Source organism: Meleagris gallopavo, chromosome Z (genome assembly GCF_905368555.1).
Source record: "Meleagris gallopavo chromosome Z, MGAL_WU_HG_1.1, whole genome shotgun sequence".
Taxonomy (NCBI): Eukaryota; Metazoa; Chordata; class Aves; order Galliformes; family Phasianidae; genus Meleagris; species Meleagris gallopavo.
The window spans coordinates 18295063-18315528 of NC_139435.1; the positions used below are offsets into that span (position 1 = coordinate 18295063).

General features: G+C 38.0%; 1 protein-coding gene across 1 annotated transcript in view; it reads left to right on the forward strand.

Annotated features, from left to right (window-relative positions):
* Positions 1 to 1884: 1884 nt before the first annotated feature.
* RAB3C (RAB3C, member RAS oncogene family) overlaps positions 1885 to 20466 on the forward strand; it is a 136969-nt gene continuing 118387 nt past the window's right edge. The window contains exons 1-2 of the mRNA XM_085213604.1: positions 1885 to 3107; positions 10885 to 11112. Coding sequence (XP_085069730.1) covers positions 3084 to 3107; positions 10885 to 11112 — 252 coding nt within the window. The 5' untranslated portion in view covers positions 1885 to 3083. The remainder of the gene's footprint in view (positions 3108 to 10884; positions 11113 to 20466) is intronic.

A 20466-nucleotide genomic window follows, 5' to 3' on the forward strand; every position in this document is an offset into this window, starting at 1 on the left:
AAAGGGAGGGGCTGTCCCCTCTGCTCTGTGCTGTGTGGCTTCTCCTACAGCACTGGGTGTGGTTTGGGTGCCACAATATAAGGAGTACATAAAGCAGTAAGAGAGTGTCCAAAGGAGAGCTACAAAGCTGGTGAAGGATCTGGAAGACAAGGTGTGTGAGGAGTGGCTGAGTCTCCTGGGTTTGTTCAGCCCAGAGCAGAGGAGCTGAGGGGAGGCCTGATGGCAGCTGCAGCTCCTGACAGGGAGCGGACGGTAGCGCTGAGCTCTGCTCTGTGTGACAGCGACAGGGCCCGAGGGAACGGCACGGAGCTGTGCCAGGGGAGGGGCAGCTGGGGGGTGGGGGACAGGGTCTGCACCAGAGGGCGGTCGGACCCTGGAATAGGCTGCACAGGACAATGGTCACAGCCCCGAGCTGCCGGAGTTCAAAGAGCGTTTGGACAGCGCTCTCAGACGTGGGGTTTGGATTTCGGGTGGGTTGGGCTCAGTGGTACTTGTGGGTCCCTTCCAACTGGGGATATTCTACAATTCTGTGCTTAGTAATCAGCAGAAACTCTAGCCCCATGAGAACAGTGCTTTGTGAAGTACTGTCAGAGCATATAATTGGACTGGGATAGAGGAGCAATGTGAATTGTGTCTAGCATGAAATTATGTAATTCTGGTCCATTTCTTTTCCATCTTTGCAATCTTCAAAAGTCTCTGAAAAAGAAGACAGAATGAAAAGCATACAGGTACTGCTAGAATATAGTGGGGGGAGGGGGGGGAGCAGGGGGGAAGGAGATGGGGAGTGTCCTTCAGTAACATCTCTGCAAATACCTATTTCAGCATTACTTAAATTTTTATGTCTTTAAAAATAAAACAAGGAATAAGAAGAGCATTGTTTACGCAGAGATGCTGTTTGCCTTAATGTTATTAATTTTCATTAAAAAATAGTAACTTAATAGTTTAAAGAAAGACATACAACAATCAGGAAAAAGAATCCTACTTTATGTTTTATTGATAGTTCCCTGCATGGAAATTATAGATGTGAGATTCCTTGGGGAGTCAATGCTAAGATAAATGCCAATATCATAATAGATGTTGAAGATGATTGTTTTGGGATAAATTTGGGAACCCAGCACCATTTAAGTCTTATAATTTCTAACACAGTATCTGCAGAATCTTTCTACTTACAAAGTAGAAGATAAATAAATATAGAATAATAAAAATATAATAATAAATTCAGGGCATGTTTTCCAAATTTTAAAGTCTGAAGCTTCTCTGAATACTTAATCTATTGCTTCAAAAATCTATTCAGCTAAGATTTAAAGTACCATTCCAAAATGAGAACTGTTTTATGTAAGGCTATAGTTTATTATATTCAAGATTGTGTATTGTAATTTTTAAAAACAAAACTCTAGACCAACACATTTTGGGGAATGTTTCTCCTTTTCCCTAATTGCAAATGTTAATAAGTATAACGTGTTCTGTTTTCAGAGAGAAATATTACTCAGTTATTTCTTTTTCAACTTGACAAAGACAATAAATCCCAGACATAAAAATTCAACCATTAATGCATAAACAGAGATAAGATTTTAAATGTAAGTATTGAGCAAATTTGTGATGTCTGCGTGACCACAGTGTCAGAAAGAGTAATGTTAAAGATAGTTTTGTTCAGGAAAGAAGAAACAGCTGAAAGCATACATGATGGCACACATCATGTTTTTGAATAAAAATCAACACCACTTAATTCCTGTTTTCATGTTATACTGATATAGTTTTAAATACCTTTCAGTGACAGTAAAAACAGCAATTTTGAAATTCTGGTAGACACTGAAATCCATATTCATGTCTCTTTCATACAGTTTGCCTAGGTCATAACTCCTATAAACGTTGTGCTTTATGCAACCACATACACAGAAAGGGGTACTCCAGAGGACAGACTCGTTTCCACAAACCACTTCCCTTCTGCTCTCCCCAGTAATGTGCGAGCTCTGGCAAACATCCCCGGAGCTGCTCATTTTTGCTGAACACAGCAATGCTTTATCTTCAGCACTTTATTAAGGAAGAAGATGTCAAATTTTAAATCTGGTTCCAAAAGCAATCATACATTTTCCTACCTGCTTGGAAGCTGTATAATCTTGGCCTATCATAACTAAGGACTCAGTAGAAGACAGTTATGGGAAAATTTCTGACAAATATGCTTAAAGCAACTTCTTGGAAAACAAAGCCTGGGAACACGTGTGGAAGGTGAGCTGCTTTATATCTGACGACTGCTTTATATCTGAAGGCGTGGTACTCCTATCTGACAGCCCCATTACTGCTGCCAGTAGCACAAGCCACCACCCAATGCTGGGCCGCCATTTCAGAGCTGGGCTGCTTCTACCGTGCAGCAGCACCACCATTTTCCAAAGCCCAGCAAAGAGCAAAGCAAAGACACAGAGAAGGGACATGGAGAGCAGAATGTGACCGAGAGCTACGGGGAGAGAGCCCAGGGGCTGCTGTAAACACAGCACCGCGCCGCCGGGAAAGGAGTGCGGCACCACTGCGAGCGAGGGGGCCGCGGCGCGAACGGCGGGTCGGGACCACGCGCTGCCGGCGCACCGCGGCGGGGCCGGGCGGGCAGCGAGGCCCCGGCAGACAGGGAGGCCGGGGCAGAGGCGGGAAGCCCCCCGCTGCACGGATGTGGGGCGACCCCTGCAGGCCGCCGCCGCCGCCTCCCATCCCGGCGCCCTTCGCCTTCTCCTCTGGTCCCGGCTCCCCGCCTCCGCGCACTCCTCGGGCTCCCGGCCCAGCCCGAGGCGTCTCCCCCATCGCTATTAATTCGCAAAGAACCGCGCGGGTTGCACCGCCACCCCTCGCGCCAGCCTCCGCGGCAGGACGCCGGGCGCGGAGCATGCCGGGAGCTGTAGTCCTCAGCCGCCACCGGGGAGAGGAGCGGCGCGTGGCGGGGACTACATGTCCCTAGGGCGCATGGGAGAGAGGGGCGGTGCTGTGGGCGGAGCGCGGACAGCTCCGGTGCTGATCGCGAGGCGGGTTTGCCGGCAGAGTCCGGGTGGGCAGCGGGCGGCGAGCGACAGTGGGGCGAGCGGCGTCCGCGCCCGGCGATGAGGCACGAAGCGCCCATGCAGGTCGGTGCCCGAGCCGGGAGCGAGGAGGCGGCGGGTGCAGCGAGGCCGGGAGGCGGGCGGCGGCGGGACGGGGCGGGAGGAGACCTAAAGAGGAACTGTGGAGGCGCCGGGCTGGGCTCGCAGTCGGCTGCCCGGCACGGCGCTGGGCAGAAGCGGCGGCGGCTCACTGGTTCGGCAGGCGTGGCGAATGCAAGGCCCGGAGGGCGAGTGTCCCCGGGCGTGTCGTGACCCTGCCTGGCTGTGGGGCTCGGTGCCCCAGGCTGCCCGAGCTGGGAAGCTCGCAGTGCAATACCACTTATGGGATTCAGATCTTCAGGGGTGAACCAAGTGGTGCCCTGCAGGTACTGTTAATGCCCTTTGAGCTCTGATTGCAGTCCCCTGGGAGTAGACGAGGGTAAGTTTTCAGGGGATGTTATGAGGAATTGGCGTCTGGGCGTGCAGGAAGTTGTCGAGTTGTCTCCACCTGACGGCGCGAGGAGCTGTCGTCCATCTCCAGCGGGGATAGTTAGCTTATTAGAGTTGGGAGCAGTGAGGAGGTGGTCTCTTTTCAACCATTTCACATATGAAAGGATATCATGCCCCTTAGTATGTCAGAAACAAATGATGTACATGCAGATACAAGTAACACTGAGCAATTTAAAGCAGTTTCTCAGTAGTTGTTTAAAAACAATTTGTGCTGTGCAGTTAGCGGTATATTAATTATTTCTCACAACCCCTTTTATGATCTGGGAGCTGTGGGCCCCCAGACTGTATACTTAAACACATGACTGCTTTCTAATAGAAGATTGGTCACGTTTCTGGTGAACTGGTAGTAATCAATCTTGCTGATTCTGTACAATGCAAAGAACACTTCTGCAGTCAGTGGTGATTTAAGTTATGAACTGCAGCTCTGTTAGCAAATATTTTTCACACCGGATATCTGCTGTCTGTAATACCAGCTTGAAATGCATTCGCTTTAATATGCATGCTCAGAAAGCAATCTGAAATCTTAAGTTACGCTGAAGTGGCGTTGGATTTCTTTGACTTTCGACAGAGGATGATAATTTCATAAACATTTTGCAGAGCAATTGCTTGGATGTCATACGCTGAAACATTTCAGTCGAAGAGGTGCACTACAAATAAACCAGCCTTCACTAAGAATGTTTTTCGGTTTTCTGATTGGAGAACGGCAGTAATTAGTCAGCTGTTTAAACTGCTTAGTTCTGCATGCTACGTGCATGTGTTAGGAATATTTATGTGGACTTTGACATTTATTTACATGTGTCTTTTGAAATATCAAAGTCATATTTAGCATGTATTGACTTTGAAGAGCTTTTCATTAAAAACAGATTTTTCTGATGAAAAATACAGGTTGGTCACTCTTGCCTTTGACATTTGATGGGTCACTGGCACTGATAAATATTTGAAAGAACAAAATTGTTGTTCAGTACTAAAATAAAATTTGAGGAAAATAAAGTTCCATATTTGAATACATATTAAACCATCATATATCAGGGAACTGCTGTTTATTTTTTATATCTAGTTATCATTATAAATTGAATTATTGTTTAACAAAATTGAATAAAAGCAGATAGCAGAGCCTCAGCATAAACAGAGACAGTGAACAGCTATTAAAAAACAAAACAAAAACACAAACCACTTTAAATTCCAGTTTTTCAAAGCTAGAGAGATGGTCAAACATTGTCTGTTTTTAAACAGATATGATCCAAAATGATAATTGTGTGAAAATGTAGTCTGGCAGATAAAGTTTGATTTTGCCTTGTAGTTTCTGTACGTTTTTTTCTTCTACTTACACCATTCCATGTGTACTTACTATTCTTATTAAAGATTCAAGTAAAACAATATTCTATTATGGACTTTTCTCCCTAAGAATCTTTTATTTTTCCAGCTTTCTTGTTCGAATGTGCCTTAGAACTGGCTGGACTAATTGCCTGGTTTCCATGAAACAAATACTGTTGCTTCTTTGTACACAATAGCTTTGTGGAACAGTCCGTTCTGGAGCTAACATCTCTCTGAACCATAAAGCAACAGGAAAAGTGATTAAGTACGTGTCTTCTGATCAGAATAAAAAGAAGTCAAAGGAATGTGTAAGCACTGGTTTTGTTTTGTTTTGCTTTGTTTTGTTGTTGGTTTTTTGTTGTTTTTTTTTTTGTTTGTTTGTTTTTCCATTTCCATCAAACAATAATTAAAAAGATAACTAAGAAGTTAAAACATTCCAGGAGGATAAGAAAAAGGGCCTGTGCATTAAGACTGTCTTTTTTGTATTTATGAATTCCTTGTTTGAAACTCTGGCTCATGACATTTCTCTTTAGACAAGAAGAGCCAAAACTTACCAAAAGGCAGCTCAAACAGTCCTTCCAAAGAAAGAGTCAACCAGCATAAAAATTGGGTACTATCATGTGCTAGAGATAGTTGGATCTGGATCAGTTTGTGGCTAGTTTTGTCACTCTCTTAGGCAAATAATTGCAAAGATCACTAATGCCACAGAAGTGAGATAAAAGTATGGAAAGGGAAACAATCTATAAAGACAATATAAGCATTTCTAATGCTTTGTCAAAGAATAAATGAGAACATTTTTTTTCAGAGCATTTCACATCCTGTTGTCACTGACAATGGTTATGCTCAGACATAATGGTTTATAACATAAATGCAAACACAATGTAGAACAGCAAGAGCAAGTAAAAAGAATCTTTCCAGATATTTAAGAGTTTGTACAATTATGATGAAAAAAAAAAAAGCTGAATCAGATCTTTTAGACACAGAATTCAGTGTGGCAATGCATCTCCTGTCAATGAGTAAAATTATTAGATTTGTCATTCTTGGTTAAGATTAGAAGCACTGGAGAGGAGCCTGCCAAACCTCTGAGTCCACAGAACAAGTCATACATACCTTTTTGTTAATTAATATTTGGTGTCATTTTCTGTCACTACTTCTATTTGGAAGTCACTTGTTTGCTGGTTCCATATTTTCTAATGCAGCTCAAAGGTACACAGGTCTAGTGGTACATTCAATTCTTGTCATGTCCAGTGTCTGTTTCAGTCTATGTCTGCCTGAGTAGCTTTCACTCCCTAATGTTTACTCAAGGTTACTATCTGTGCAGGCTTTACTCTTAGATTTCACTCACAGGAGAAAGTTAGGTTAATGAAAAATGGCTGAGAAGTAATGCTTAGTTCACCATAAGCAGATCATCAGAAATCATGTGCTAAAGCTTTTCCAGAACTGTTCTTCATTGTGCCTTGCATGCTGCTGTCCTGGGCAGTAGCCAGCACTGTGGCCATATTCATGCTACTTCTGCTGATACAAAGTAAGAAGAGCTTGTTTTAGATTCTCTCCTCTCTGTATCTCCTCAAATTCCCCAACTTGGCATTTCATTATGTCTACTATAATAAAACATCTCTAAAATACTTTTCGGATTGAATGATATGCTTACAAATATTCATGAATACAACTTCATAATACCTTGAAATAGATATGCTTTTCCTGATGCTGCAAATTAACTTGTTTGACAAGCTGTATGCTGCAGATGGCCAGTGAGTGATCCATAATTCCAAATAAATGATTGTCTACTGAACTCTGTTAAAAATGAGATGATAAGAGTGATCTTCAAAGCTTTTTGAGGATTGGCTGTGGCCTGCATCTGTGGGTAGTCATGTAACTGTTGAGAGAGCACTAAAGTAAGAGAGGTTAAGCATCTTGCTGAAGACATGAGGAAAAAAAGGAAAATGAGAATCAGAAGTGGCGAAAAAGTCTGAAACAAAACTCAATCCCCAGATTATTCATCTGGCAGTTTATGTATGAAATCATTCTTTTCTTCATGAGTAGGTCATACAGTCATAGAATAAATGAAATGTTCTTCCATATAAGGATCTTGATAATATCCTAACTACAGTGATGATGACCTTTGATCTGCAGATTCACGATGCTCACTTGTGATGCATCAGTCCCAGACAAATACTGAATTTTCCACTCGTATTTCATTGTTTCCATTTCACCTAGATATCTTGATTTATCCCATCAGTGTTCATCTATTCTTAGTGTAGGTAGAGAGAACATTTTCTCCAGGCTTACTCTTAATCTTTTCCTTTAAAATATACTTGTTGTTATAATTTTTAACAGGATAGAAATTAGTTGTGGCATAAACAAAATAATGAACCTTAGTATTTTCAATCACAGCTTTTTTTTTTGCATTCTCTCTTCCAAGAACAATTCCATCTGCATAGACATCCAGAGTATGGTTGATGTATAAGTTCAAACTGAAATGATGTCCAGGCCAGAAAGGTCATGGCACATTGTCCTGCTTAAGTGAGAAAGCTGTTCAAATTAATTCTATCAAAAAAAAAGGTCCTCTAAGGCCATAGAGAGAAACACAGCAAAGTGTTTTAGCGTTATCATGAAGACCTTTTCAGATTTGTTTTCTTGGTCTGTGGGCCAGGTCTGGGCTCTCAGGTCTGTCTTGAGTCCTTAAAGAGGTAGCCCAAGGCTACTTTTTTTGATGAAATCCTGGTGACTGACTGTGAGGATCTGAAGAGGCACTCATGCTGTTAAAAAAAATGGTGCATGAAATGAGCTAATGGAAACAGCTTTGTACATCTTCTTTTTAATGTTACTAAATACAGACAAATTGTAATTGGAGAGAAAATTCAGTGTGTTTTGATGAATGTGTTGCATGTTTAACGTAGCCATTTAATCATTTGAGAAGCAAACTTTGTCAAAATAAAAGTTAAGTTTTGGCTTTCTTGGAAGCAGAAGATTACAGCACTAGAAATTTGGCATGTTTATCTGGTTCCTGTCAATATGTGTAGCGTTTAATTAACATGCTTGAGTATGGCTGTCCTGCTACTTATTTCCAGCATTTTTTCCAAAGGAAGAATCCGCATCAGATTTTTCACAATTCTTTGTTAAATGCCTCCATTGTTGAGACAAATCGTGTTAAAAGTGAAGTGCAGTATTATTTTCTCTACCACTGGGCTACAGTGCAGTCCATGCTTGAAACAAGCAGTTTGCAGTTAAGAAGCAGAAACACTGCAAGAGCATGCACAAATCCCTGCAAGATCAAGCATCTAGGTTTCTCTCTCCAGTTAGCAGAAAAATAGAGACTCCTCTATAGTATCATTTAGAGTGGGAGTCTGGTGCACACTTTGAAGCTTATTATGAAATGAATGAACTTTGGGAAGTAATGACACCAGTGCTGAGTTCGATGTTTCTTCAGGCTGGTGCAGGCAATAGTACTATTCTAAAACTCATCTGAGTTTTGGAAACACACACTTGTGGTACTCTCAGAAGACTGTTTCTCTTTGCTGAAGTTAATCTCTCCAAACAATCTGAACCGTTATCAGTAACTCACTAACTTCCTTATGATTCCCTAGATGGAAAGTGGAGATATAAGTCCTTTTCCTTGCCTTTCTCTTATACTTTCTGCTACATATAATAGGCAGAAATACTGAAATAAAAGTTTGCTGAGATTCTATGTTCAACTTGCCCTTAGTTCTGCTTATAGCACTGCAAGTAATGAATCCATAAGTTCAAGGCATAGTGAAGTTCTGAGCTTTATTTTTTAATTATTGTCAAGAACATTAAAGAAAACCACTGCATGGGTAATCCACATAAACATTAACTTAGAAGAACATTGTTTAAAAGCGTCAACAGGAAATGTTCTTACCTAAGAAGGCAACATGAAGTGCAAGCTTTAGTGAGACTATTATAAGCACTGTTATTAGAAACTAGGCCTCTTGATTACTCTGCTCACTGAATCAAAACTTTCCGAAGAAGTGTGAGGCACTGAAATTCTTAAGGATTAAATGTAATGCACGTGGGGACCAGCAAGCTAAATATAAGGCTGGTGGGGGCCAGCAGGCTTGGTCAAGAGGCAAGCTGAAAAAGCTACATGAAAGTAGGAGAAAAAAATCAAGAAAGAAAATGTGCTGCTTCTTTCTAGAAGTGGTAATTTATGGTTTCAGCTGCTAGATTATGGAAGAGAGACTGAAGAACAGCAGAACAGGCTGTTTGCAAAAGCATAAGGGCTACTCACAGACATGCCCCGCTACTGCACAGCCTTTGGTTTGGAGGATTTTATTGACTTCCTTTTGTTGTAAGTTGTGCAACACATTAGCGCTTAATATTTGATAGCCTGCTGAGATTAGACTAGCATAAACACAATATAATTTTCTTTTGTGCCAAGCCAAATACCCCACATAGTTTTAGAATAGGGGAGAGTGGTGAGGGTGGAGAAGATTTGTTTCTGTATTTTACTGTACAAATATGAAAGGTGAAATGTTAGTGATATTCATGCCTGTTAATTTGTACTTTTTCATTCTAAAATGTTGCATGTTTGAGAAAGAAGTGAATAAATACTAAAGCTAATACAAGTACTCAGGATGCAAAGATGTGGATAACTGAGATCAGATTTAGTCAAGAACTTTAGTCATTACCAAATAAAAAGGATAATTCTGAAATCAGTCCCTAGTGCATTACTTATGAAATATAAATCTTACACTGCATTTTCCATTGAAAGCTTGGTACTTCCATTGTCTCCTTCATAACTTTTTGTCTGCGCTTCTATATAACTCTCCATATGCCCAGAGAAGCTAGCATAGTGTTATTTGTATTAGAAGACAAAAAATTGGCTCAGAAGATTTATGCAGTGATTGAAATTCTGAGAGAATTTCACTGAGTTAGTATACATCCTTCATCTTTCTGCACGGTCTCGGTTCCAGCTGTCCTCTTAGACTACCTGAATGCACTCTGAGATGTCTGATTTAGAAAGCTTTGACATAGGCTGCTTTTCTGAATACCTTTATGTTAGAATAGGCTGTTAGTCTTGCTGTCTGAAATTGGTGTGCAAATGTATGACCCTTATTATTGCCCAAATGCAAGAACTTAAATTACTGCCAGGTTCCAAAAATTTGTGAGATTTTTCTTAGCATGTGTATAAAGCGAAAAACATCTAGTTTTAAATTTTTGTTTTTGCCATCTGGTTTTTAATCGTTACAGGTATTGTAAAATTTTGGCTGAGTTTTCAAGTTAACCTCTGTGACCCTTCTGAAAGTAAGGCATATCTTACTTTATCTTTGAAGCCTCTAAGCAAAATAAATTTGATATTCAGTAGTATTCAATTTATTCAGTTTTTGTAATCTGGTGTTTTATATGAGTTAGAAGTCTTATTTTAAGGATGCAAATATGAAGACATTATCAACTGTCATTTATTCCCATTCCAAAACTATACAAGATATGAGAACAGAAAAATATCAAGACCTTATTTCAGAGGTATATACTGAACTCATTTTTTCATGGAAATCTACTAATGACAAATATATACAAAAGGTGGTAGGTATTAGAAATGATGGTAGAATATTTATAGTAAAATAAATTATTCAAGAATTATATCACATATGAATGATTCTAAGTTTTCGTTTGGAATTGTACCTCTTCTGCAATGTTACCCGTCTTCTCTTATTTATTACTTATGAATGTGAAGAAAAGCATTGTCTGTATTTTCACAATTTATTTCATTCCTTACATTTTCTGAAAGTAGGTCTTAACCGTTATTCAAGAATGGGACTTCTAGAAGGATCTTTTTTTCCATTACAGTGATGTTTATCTTTGATAAGTCCTCTTTTTCAACTATTATCATGAATACAAAATCATAGAAGTATCTTAAACTTCTGTGAATTTATTAGCTCTATATGCCTGTTTCCAAAAATTCCAATAAAATCTAAAATTTTCTTGTTTTATATGACTCGAAAGACAATAAACTATTTCTTTTTATTTTGAATTACAGATGGCATCTGCTCAAGATTCCAGATATGGCCAGAAAGATACATCTGACCAGAACTTTGATTACATGTTCAAACTGCTCATCATTGGCAACAGCAGTGTTGGGAAAACCTCCTTTCTGTTCCGATATGCCGATGATTCCTTTACTTCTGCATTTGTGAGCACAGTTGGGATCGATTTCAAAGTAAAAACAGTTTTCAAAAACGAAAAAAGAATTAAGCTACAGATCTGGGTAAGCCAAGATAATAACTCTATTAACTAAGCAAGCTGTAGAAATTTGATGTGGCTTTCCACTGAATGTTATAATCTATATACTATCTGTATATGTGGCAGAGTAATGAAATAGAAATGCTTTCCTATATCATTTTGCTTTAACCCTAGAACATAAACAATATTTTTAAGTCATTAAAATTCAGCATAGTATATATTCTGAATTAAATTCTTTTAAGAAATAGCACAGGATGACATATTTATAATCTGTGCAGCCAGGTGCAATATATAGTCTATTGAAAGTTATATAAATTATTACAGAGAATTTCAAAGTGCCACTTAAAACCTTTTTTGTTTTCTTGTTCCCCTATATATTTATATAAAGTCTATATATTTATTATATAAATAATAATTTATAATAATTATTATAAATAATGATAATAATAATGTAGGACAAATGGTAGTAGATGCGTAACAGAAAGTGTAATTTTTTGCTATGTCAGCTAAGCTTGTCAACCAAATCACCTGTGCCCTTTTCCATCTTCTACTGAGGAATGAAACCTCTTGTCTTTTTGCTACATTTCAAAGATGCTATAAAAATTCTCAAATGAGGAAAAAGTTTTGCTAGGGAATAGGTGTTCTTTTCTGCAAAGTATCCTCTTGAGCAGGAAAAGAGAATAAAAATTTACTCATGCAGCAACTAGTAATGCTTATATATCCTAATTTTTGAGTGGCAGGGTGATACACAGCTAGAAAGATGTTAGCAGAGCTTTTAACAATGTGAGAGCTGCAGTTAAAATTTCAGGTTTGTATCATCTTCCTTGGGTGCATGAGGATTTTCAGCATTTTCTTTGTAAGATATTTGGAATAGCCTGATTAACCAAAATATCCTTTTTCTGTGCATGAATACAAGTAATTTAAAAATATATTTAATGGTAGAAGCCATTAATCTGGGGAAGATTTAGATCAAATGTGACTTTGTCATCTAAGATGTTTTAAATGGCAGACAAAGTGAATTTGTTTTTAATATGGAATAGTTTCCCAGCAATCTCATTTTTTATGTGAAGACTGTAATCATCAAGGTAAAGCCAAAGGTGAATTTGCTCCTTTCCTAGGCTTTATCTCATTCATGTCATCTTAACAAGGCTACAGCCATTCTTATATCAAATCATTTGTTGGTCTATGCCCTCTGGTTACAGGAACACAGGCTCTTTTCTTTTCAACTTCTCTACCTTTCTAAGCTTAATACTTACTGTTATCAAGAGCAAAAGAGATTTTGCAGCACACTAGGTTACTATGCATCGTGTGTTCTTTCACTTAAGTGTTGATGATCACAAGGTAATTTTCATTGTCATTACCTTATTTTTTGATAAGAGAGCAATAAAATTGTGTTCACATTATTGTCTTTACACAGCCCTTGTTTTAATCACCAAGTAGCCTTTACAATTGATTTTATTGTTCATGAATCTCCTAGCTAAATCAGCAACATCCGTTTATAATTTTATATTAATATGATTAGCTTGACATCAGTACATTTCTCATAACGTCTCTCCATGCCAGACTACAAATACGTGCTTGGCTCAAAGCAGTCTATCAATTAAATGTATTCAGGGCCATCCATGGCATACAGAGGATATAGCAGCTGTATTTTTGCCAGCTGGAATAAACTTCCAGTTCTAGCCAAATGAACATTTTGTTGGTCTTTGTATGGCAGCAACACCATATGGACTGCTTTGAGAATGATCCCCTTTGTTCTGCAGTGACAAAACAGTGCAGGAGAATCCTTGCCTAAAAACACTTGGTAGTGAAATGTCTGAGTGAACACAAGTTTTTTGTATCCCTCAGAGAAGAGGGAGCAGAGACAGAGATAATGAAAAGGACCTTCCTGAAGACACTTATCAGGATGTAGGGCTAGGAACAAGACTCTGTATCATGCTTTAAAGCAAAAACTGTGTTTCCCAGCCAGCACTGCCTCATGAGTTTTGTTTGCTTGTTTGTTTTGCTTTTTTTTTTTTTCTCCCATTAAGATGCTAATGCTGGTCATTGTCACCCTTGTCATTGTCAAATGAACTGAAACTGTAACAGCACCCTATTGTTGTTTGCACTTTTTAGATGAAGTATTAGAATATTGTGTTGCAGTTAGGCTTGCCAGCGCAAATCCAGCACAGAATACCTGGAACCTCAGACAAAATCAACTAAGTATTTCAGAAAGCTGTTGCAGTACACAAAATGTGAAATAGAGCAGTATCACACCATCTCATAAGTTGTATCAACAGCTGCATTATTATTTACATGCAATATTTGCATAAGAAACACCTTTCTATTTTAATATTTATTACTTTCTGTTTATGCAAATGCATTTCCAAAATGAGTAGTTCTGCAATATCGCATTTCAAACTACAATTATGACATTTATATTACATAAAATATAAAACTGATAGAGTCATGTGAATGTGATTTAATGTTAATTCTGAATAGAAGCATGCATGAATTTGTCATACTTCTTTCAAAATCAGTGACAAAGAATTTGGGAACATCATATGATAAACAATTTTAAGTATGAAAGCATTCTGAAAAATCTCACAGATTTACATAGAAGAAACTGGAAATGAAGTGCAACTTAAAGCATACTTTGAATGATGAGATCAAAACTGATCAGATCAGAGTGGATCTAAGAAATGTTCATAAATATTTAAAGAGATCTGAGAGGCAAACAGATAAGACCAGGCTCTTCTCAGTGGTGTGCTGCAATAGGACAAGCAGTAGTGGCCTAAAACTTTATCAGAGGAAGTTACTTACTAACGTGCCCAAAAACCTCTTTATGGAAAGGGTGACGGAGCATTGGAACAGGTTCCCCAAAAAAGTTATGGAGTAGAGTATCCTTCTGTGAAGATATTCAGGACTCGGCTGGATACCTGCGTGACCTACTGTAGGGTACCTGCTTTAGCAGGGGATTTAGATTCAATGATCTCTTGATTGTGTGATTGTGTGATTCTGTGATGTCTATGCCACATCTTTAACTGCTTTTGAAAATGTACTTAGGCAGAAATCATTAATTTCAAACTGACTTCAGTACCAATTTTGTTTGAGGAATCTGGTATCAAGCTTTCCCTCTCTGATATGCATATTATAAAATTTTTCTAACTAATTCTTATAGCAGTATTTGCACAGTTTCCCTCAAGTTGCAGCATCTCAGTGAAAACATCAAACAAGAACCCTACATTTTCTTTTGCTGGTTAGATGTCTTTCCCCTGGGACTAGTTAGACTTTATGGACTATATGCAGTGATCATACACAAATAAAAGATATCCTCTCAGAGAAAATGGTGTGAGAGCTGCTTGTGTCAGCATACCCTTTTTAGAATTTTGTGTGATGTTTGATTAGATAACCAAAATCTTTCTGCCTTCAACTGTCGCACAATTCTGTAGTTATAGGGCATAAGGACTAAGCGAGCACTATAAGATGAATAAGGAAAGCAAAACATCATTCAGTAATTAACTTATAGTACTTGCAAAAAAGTCAGTAAACATTAGGCACGTAATTTTTTTGCTTGAAAAGCTCCCTAACAGTTCTCTAGCAGTAAAAAGGTGTTCAGTTAAAAAGAGAATAATTTCTTCTGTGTGTCAAGGTAATCTCTGGAAACAGGACCATGAATGAAAATTACCTTGGTGTTAGAGTCCTAAAGGAGACTACTACAGTACCTTAGAAGTGTGGAGGCAGTTCACTATTCCAGAAATAAAAGTGACACAGGCTATAGTGTCAGTTCAGTAGTCACTGGATAGATTGGTTTAGAAGAAAGGTGGTGAAAAATGAACCTACAAAAATGTAGAGTTGAGACTAGACTGTAGAAGTAGATAAGAGTGAATATAGCAAGTGTTTTATCACAGGAATTTCAGCCTGATTTTGTCACATCTGACCTGGTATGATAGCCCCCATCAAAGTTTATTTGAAAAATATATCAAAGTTTATTTTATATTAAAGTTTATTTTACGTACTGTCCCTGTAGGTGTTTAAGGCCAGATTGGATCTGGGCAATCTGATCTAGTACTTGATCTAGCAGTTGGCAACCCTGCCTATGGAATGGGGATAGGAACTTGATCCTTGAGGTCCTTTCCAACCCAAGCCATTCTATGATTTTATGATTTCCTAATTCCTTTCTCTGGTGCTGGTGACAGCATTTCTGCTGCTTAGAATACACTGCCCTTTTAAATGAGAATAGGAAACGTAATGTTGAAAATAAGATTTTCCCCTTTCAGAATGAAAATCAAAGGTGTATCTAGTCAAGCAGTAAATTTTTTGAATGAATCAATATGGAAAGCTGAGAATTGCTGGGCTTTGGGATTTCTCAGTATCTCTGTGTAGCAATAAATTAAACATACAAAGATTTATCTTTTGGCACTGAGTTTAGCTGGCATAGAACAGTTTTTGTCCATATGTTGTAGTTCTTTTAGTCTCTGAAAGAGAATGGCTACATCCAGACTTTGTATGGTATGATCTCTGGCCTCTGCTAACTTTTGAACCTTGCCCAGGATCTGTTTGGCAGAGTGCTAGCAAGCTTGGGCCAAAGCCATGCCATAAAGCATGCTGACCGTTTCACAGTATAGACAAATTCCACGGCCTAGAAATGCTCCCTGGCACAAATTAATTTACTGCTCAAGGCATATCTGAAAAGCGCAGCAGCTCTGGCCAAATTTGGGTTAGGCTGGCTGGCAGTTATGGTAAGTAATGCAAATAGTTCACAAGTGCTTGTCTATAAGGAGGCTCACAGGGAACCATTCCTAGGCAAAAGTAGTTTATTAGGAGCATGATTGTGATGGCTGGAAGAAAAACACTTTCTGGACCTCTCCTGTTAACTGAAACAAGCTGGAATGTTGTACAACTTTTGTCATAGTTTAAGCTAGACTCCAACAGGTGAATGATATCCTGAAATATTCCCCTTCCTCTCCTTTGTTTATTTCTCTCTTTCCTACTGTGCATATCTTTGAAGAGACGTAAAAAGTATTTATCTAAAAGTTTCACAATAAGATCCTTTTTCATGCAGTGCTTACTATAATTTTATCAAGAACCTCTCAATTTCTCTGCAAGTCATAGTTGGTGTACTTTATTTCTCAGAAAAATTGCAATTCATTAATCCTTATTTTTCTTTTGTTGTTGTAGTAATTTTTAAACACCTGATGTTTAAGGATTCACACAGCCAAGGAAAGCCCACTATAGTATTGTAGCTGTACAGACAACTACTGTGTTCAGATCTCAATCAGATAACTTCCAGTTCATCCTTACACAGCTTGAGCACCTCAGTTACTTCCAGAACTTCTAAGTTTTCATTTATTCAAGGATGCTCAGTGTTCTTAATATTTACTCTTTATTCTGTATCCTTTTTATTGCACCTGTTTTCCTTATATTAAAGTTCTACCAAAGGATCTGAGTCAACTTAGATTCCCACTGTTTTAGATAAAAAGCCAAGAAAAAAATGACAGAAGTTCTTGGAGTCAGGCAGTAGAGTAATAAAGAGTACTTGGGAAGGATTTTCTAGTGGAGATATTTGACAGAAAAAGAAAGCTGCTTGCCTTCAGCAAGACAGCTAGACTTTTCTCTAAATATTAGCAGATGCTAGTAGTTTATATAATCTATATAATACATAATTATAAGATCATCACATCAAAAGAAAGTATAGTAAGAGATTGAAAAGACGGTATGGCTATTTGAAGTTTGAATACATTCATTGTTCATACAATAAGATATGATGGGAGGGAAAGCAACTCATTGAGTTTCGATGAGAATGGGGCCAAGAGCCCATCGTAGAGGGCACCACAAGCGTGGTAAAAATTCAGAAACAGTTAAAGATACTAAAGGTGATTTCTTTTATTTGTTCTTCGCAAATGACTCTGCAAAGGCAGAAACAGATGTGACATTGCAACCCTTTACTGGAAAAGTCAAGACAGAACTCTGTGAAACTGTGCAATACTGCCCTGGAACCTATTCTGGATGTGAAGTGTGGATGTATCTCTTATAAAATATCTGCTTCTTTTACCACTACTTGAAGTATCTATTGTCTAGAGCCAGGACTTGGTCCTAGGTTCCAAAGACCTAGGTACAGTACAAGGCATACTTAGGACTTCAGTAAAGGACTGTAGTATGCGAGACTGCATACTTGATGGCAGATTTTTAAAAATGATGCATTTTCACTTGAGAAGTACCACACTGACTGTTCAGATGCCATTTTTTACCTTACATTTACTTTTCTTTATTTCTATAAAAATCATGTCTCAAGAGTTTCAAACTCTAAATTCAGATTAAAAAAAGGTTATCCTAGCACTCCAGTATTCCTGGCTTTCACTGCTGAAACTGTTACTTTACAGAGATTTAAAAATCTATTACATATTTTTGTTGTTGAAACAGCAGCTTCTACTGATGGATTGAAAGACGCATGTTATCTTTTTAAAAAGAAATTCAAAAATATGTCATGTCAGTGCCTGTAAAGCCCCTCAGTTGCTTAAATTGTACAATAAGTCATAATGATTTTATTACTGCTTAGCTATAAACAACGTGGTTTTTTTTAATTTATTTTCAGCTCCTTCCCTTTCTGCTGCTTTTTCTTCTAGTCTGTTAATCCCACTACTTAGTTGAATGCATTCTGAAACTTCTGATTTTCTTTGAGTCAGACTATCTGTTTTTCTTATTTCCAAATAGAATTATGCTGCTACAATATTATGTGGTTCAGGCAATGCTAACTATGGATAGAGCCCTTCAGCCTCAGGCCTTTGATTTAAATCAACATCTGTACAATCAATGAATATACAGATGGTATAGTATATCCAGGAGTTTGGCTGATGCAATTATTATACTGGAGTAGGGAAAAAAAGGACACTCACCCTATCCTGGGCTTACAAAATAGACTCCAGTGGAGCAGATCTCTAGAAGAGCTGCTTTTGGCCACTGGCAGGATAGAGAGCCCTGTGGCCTGGTCCAGCTAGCTTGCTTTTATATTCCAAAACTCCAAAGTGATTGTAAATTCATGGCTGCAGGTATTTTTGGAGAGGAAATGGGATAAAATCAGTCTTGCAAACAATATTTTTCTCAATATTCGAGTGATTTTGGAAGTACCATCTATAACATTAGTGAAAATATTTTCCATTTCTACAGAGGTCTTTGCTATAGAAAAAAACCCCTTATTGCCTGCTTCAACAAACATGACGTATAGCTCTGCTTGCAGCAGAGATCAGGTCTCTGTGACAGCTCAGTACTATGTATCTATATATATATGCACGTCATAGGTGGACTTCAAATATTTTCTGAGAAAGGCACAGTATCATTAAAATGATACATCCCTGTTCAAAGGCAAAGATTGATTGGAAAAAGAAAGTGGCGTTTAACATAATTAAAAATTTAAATAATGCTCATCTGACTGTTTAAGTGGAAATTTCCATGGAGATCCTTTTTGAGAAACTGAGGTAGTTTAAGACGCTTTCTAGAACATTTTGCTGTAGTGCCTCTTAGGCAAATTTTTTCATAGGGAAATGCATCCATTTATACCAACAAATCATCATCCTGACAGACCTAGAGTAATTGCAACTCATTCTAACCTGTGATCAAGCAGTTCTGGTATAACATTTCTTTCAGCTGTCTTTGCCTTCCACATTGTGATCTGCGTCCCCAGTGTTTCCCACTCAAGCAACTTCATACCAGTAGAGTAATTACTGTGTCTCTGAAAAGCAAGATTTGTCACTCCCTCAAACTGAGAATTCAGAATAGGACGATGGAAAGATTTTACTGTAGTAGGCAACTGAAGCCAGAAAAATAATCCTAGACTAATGTGAGAGGGATAGGGGGGGGGTGTTTCTTTAAAATCTTTTAATCTTCTTTTTTACTTTAAAAAGGAAGCTTTTTAAAGCGTTGAAGGTCTGTAAAATCCAGAGAAATCTGACAGTATATTTTAAAATGTGAAATGAAAGTTATTAAGACTATCATTTTACCAATCAAGAGAGAGTGTTTCTAAAATGGAGTTAATGTTGACAGCATTTCTTAAAGTGAAATCAGCTGTGCTGACAGCTTCTCTGAGGCATTTTAATGGCACATTTAAGACATCTGAAGAGCTGTGGTGAATCTAAAAGGAAAAGGCAAGCCTATATTGGTGCCTCACTGCATTTTAATAAGATTTGTATTGTAGATTATAGGAGCGCTGTATTCTTGCTATACAATTGTCTTTTTGAAATCAGAGAAATAGAGACTTGGATGGGAGCCATAATGTAAATGCTATGGAAAAGGGAGTGTAGAAACAGTATTTAAAGCTCATTTTTACATTCTGCTGCTCAGTGCAAGCTGTTTCCCTGTGCTCTGTTACAATAAAATTCTTGAAATTCTTCTGAAATTATTCTGGATTGAGAGGGGCAGAAGTGAGCAAGGGAGTTTGAGGGTGACATGAAAGCAACTCTTTTATTTATTTATTTATTTTTTAACACTGCAAATTTGCGTTATATTATAGAAGTGACCTTAAGTGCACGTGATAAGAAATCAGAGCCATACAGGATTCTGTGCCATTTCAGGATAATGTTTGTAGTAGCTAACATGTTAGTAGGAACAATGTATGCAGGTTCTACTTGTGAAATGAGCCAAAAAAAACCAAAACGTTAGGATATTGCTTTCATTTGTTTTTGGAGAAGCTGCTTTTTCTACTTCTGTTTCTATTCAGTGCAATACAGTGGTAATCTCCTTCAATCTTTTCTGAATACATTTATTGTTTTCTATAATCAGATAACAACTTTCTGGTTTAATCCACCCTCCCCCTCCCACTGCCTCCCCCTCAGAAAAAAAAAAAAAAAAAAATCTGCAATTTATAGTTTATTTATTAAGTGCAGCTTGAAAAGCACAAAGAATTCAGCCTTACCTTAGTCATCAATTCTGGTGGAAGATGTCAGTAGTGCAACTTAATGAGGCCAATTTCTCTAAAATTTGGATGGTGCCTAGATATAAATAGTGCTTACTTTCCTTCCTAATAGGTTAGTTAGACATAGTTATAATGAGAAAAAAAGAATAAAGTCTGCCATATGAAGTTAGTTTTTTGTTTCCGACAATATGGTATTTGTTAGATGCTTGGCCCATGTAACTTGAATGTCATTCACTTTTATTTGGAAATAAAGCCAACTTTGCAGGAACCAATATGAAGTAACCTCTTGTAAGGGTCTATCAAGTGACAGGAAAGCCTATATTTAATCAGCATAAATAATCCTTCTAGGATGAGCTGAGCTAAATAAAATAAGCCTAGAAGATCAATGTGTTATAATTTTATATTTGTCTATAATTAGGACTCATATTTTATCTCTTCAGTAGCATCATATTTCTGATGTTTTTTTCCGAAGGATATTCTAATTCTAGTCAT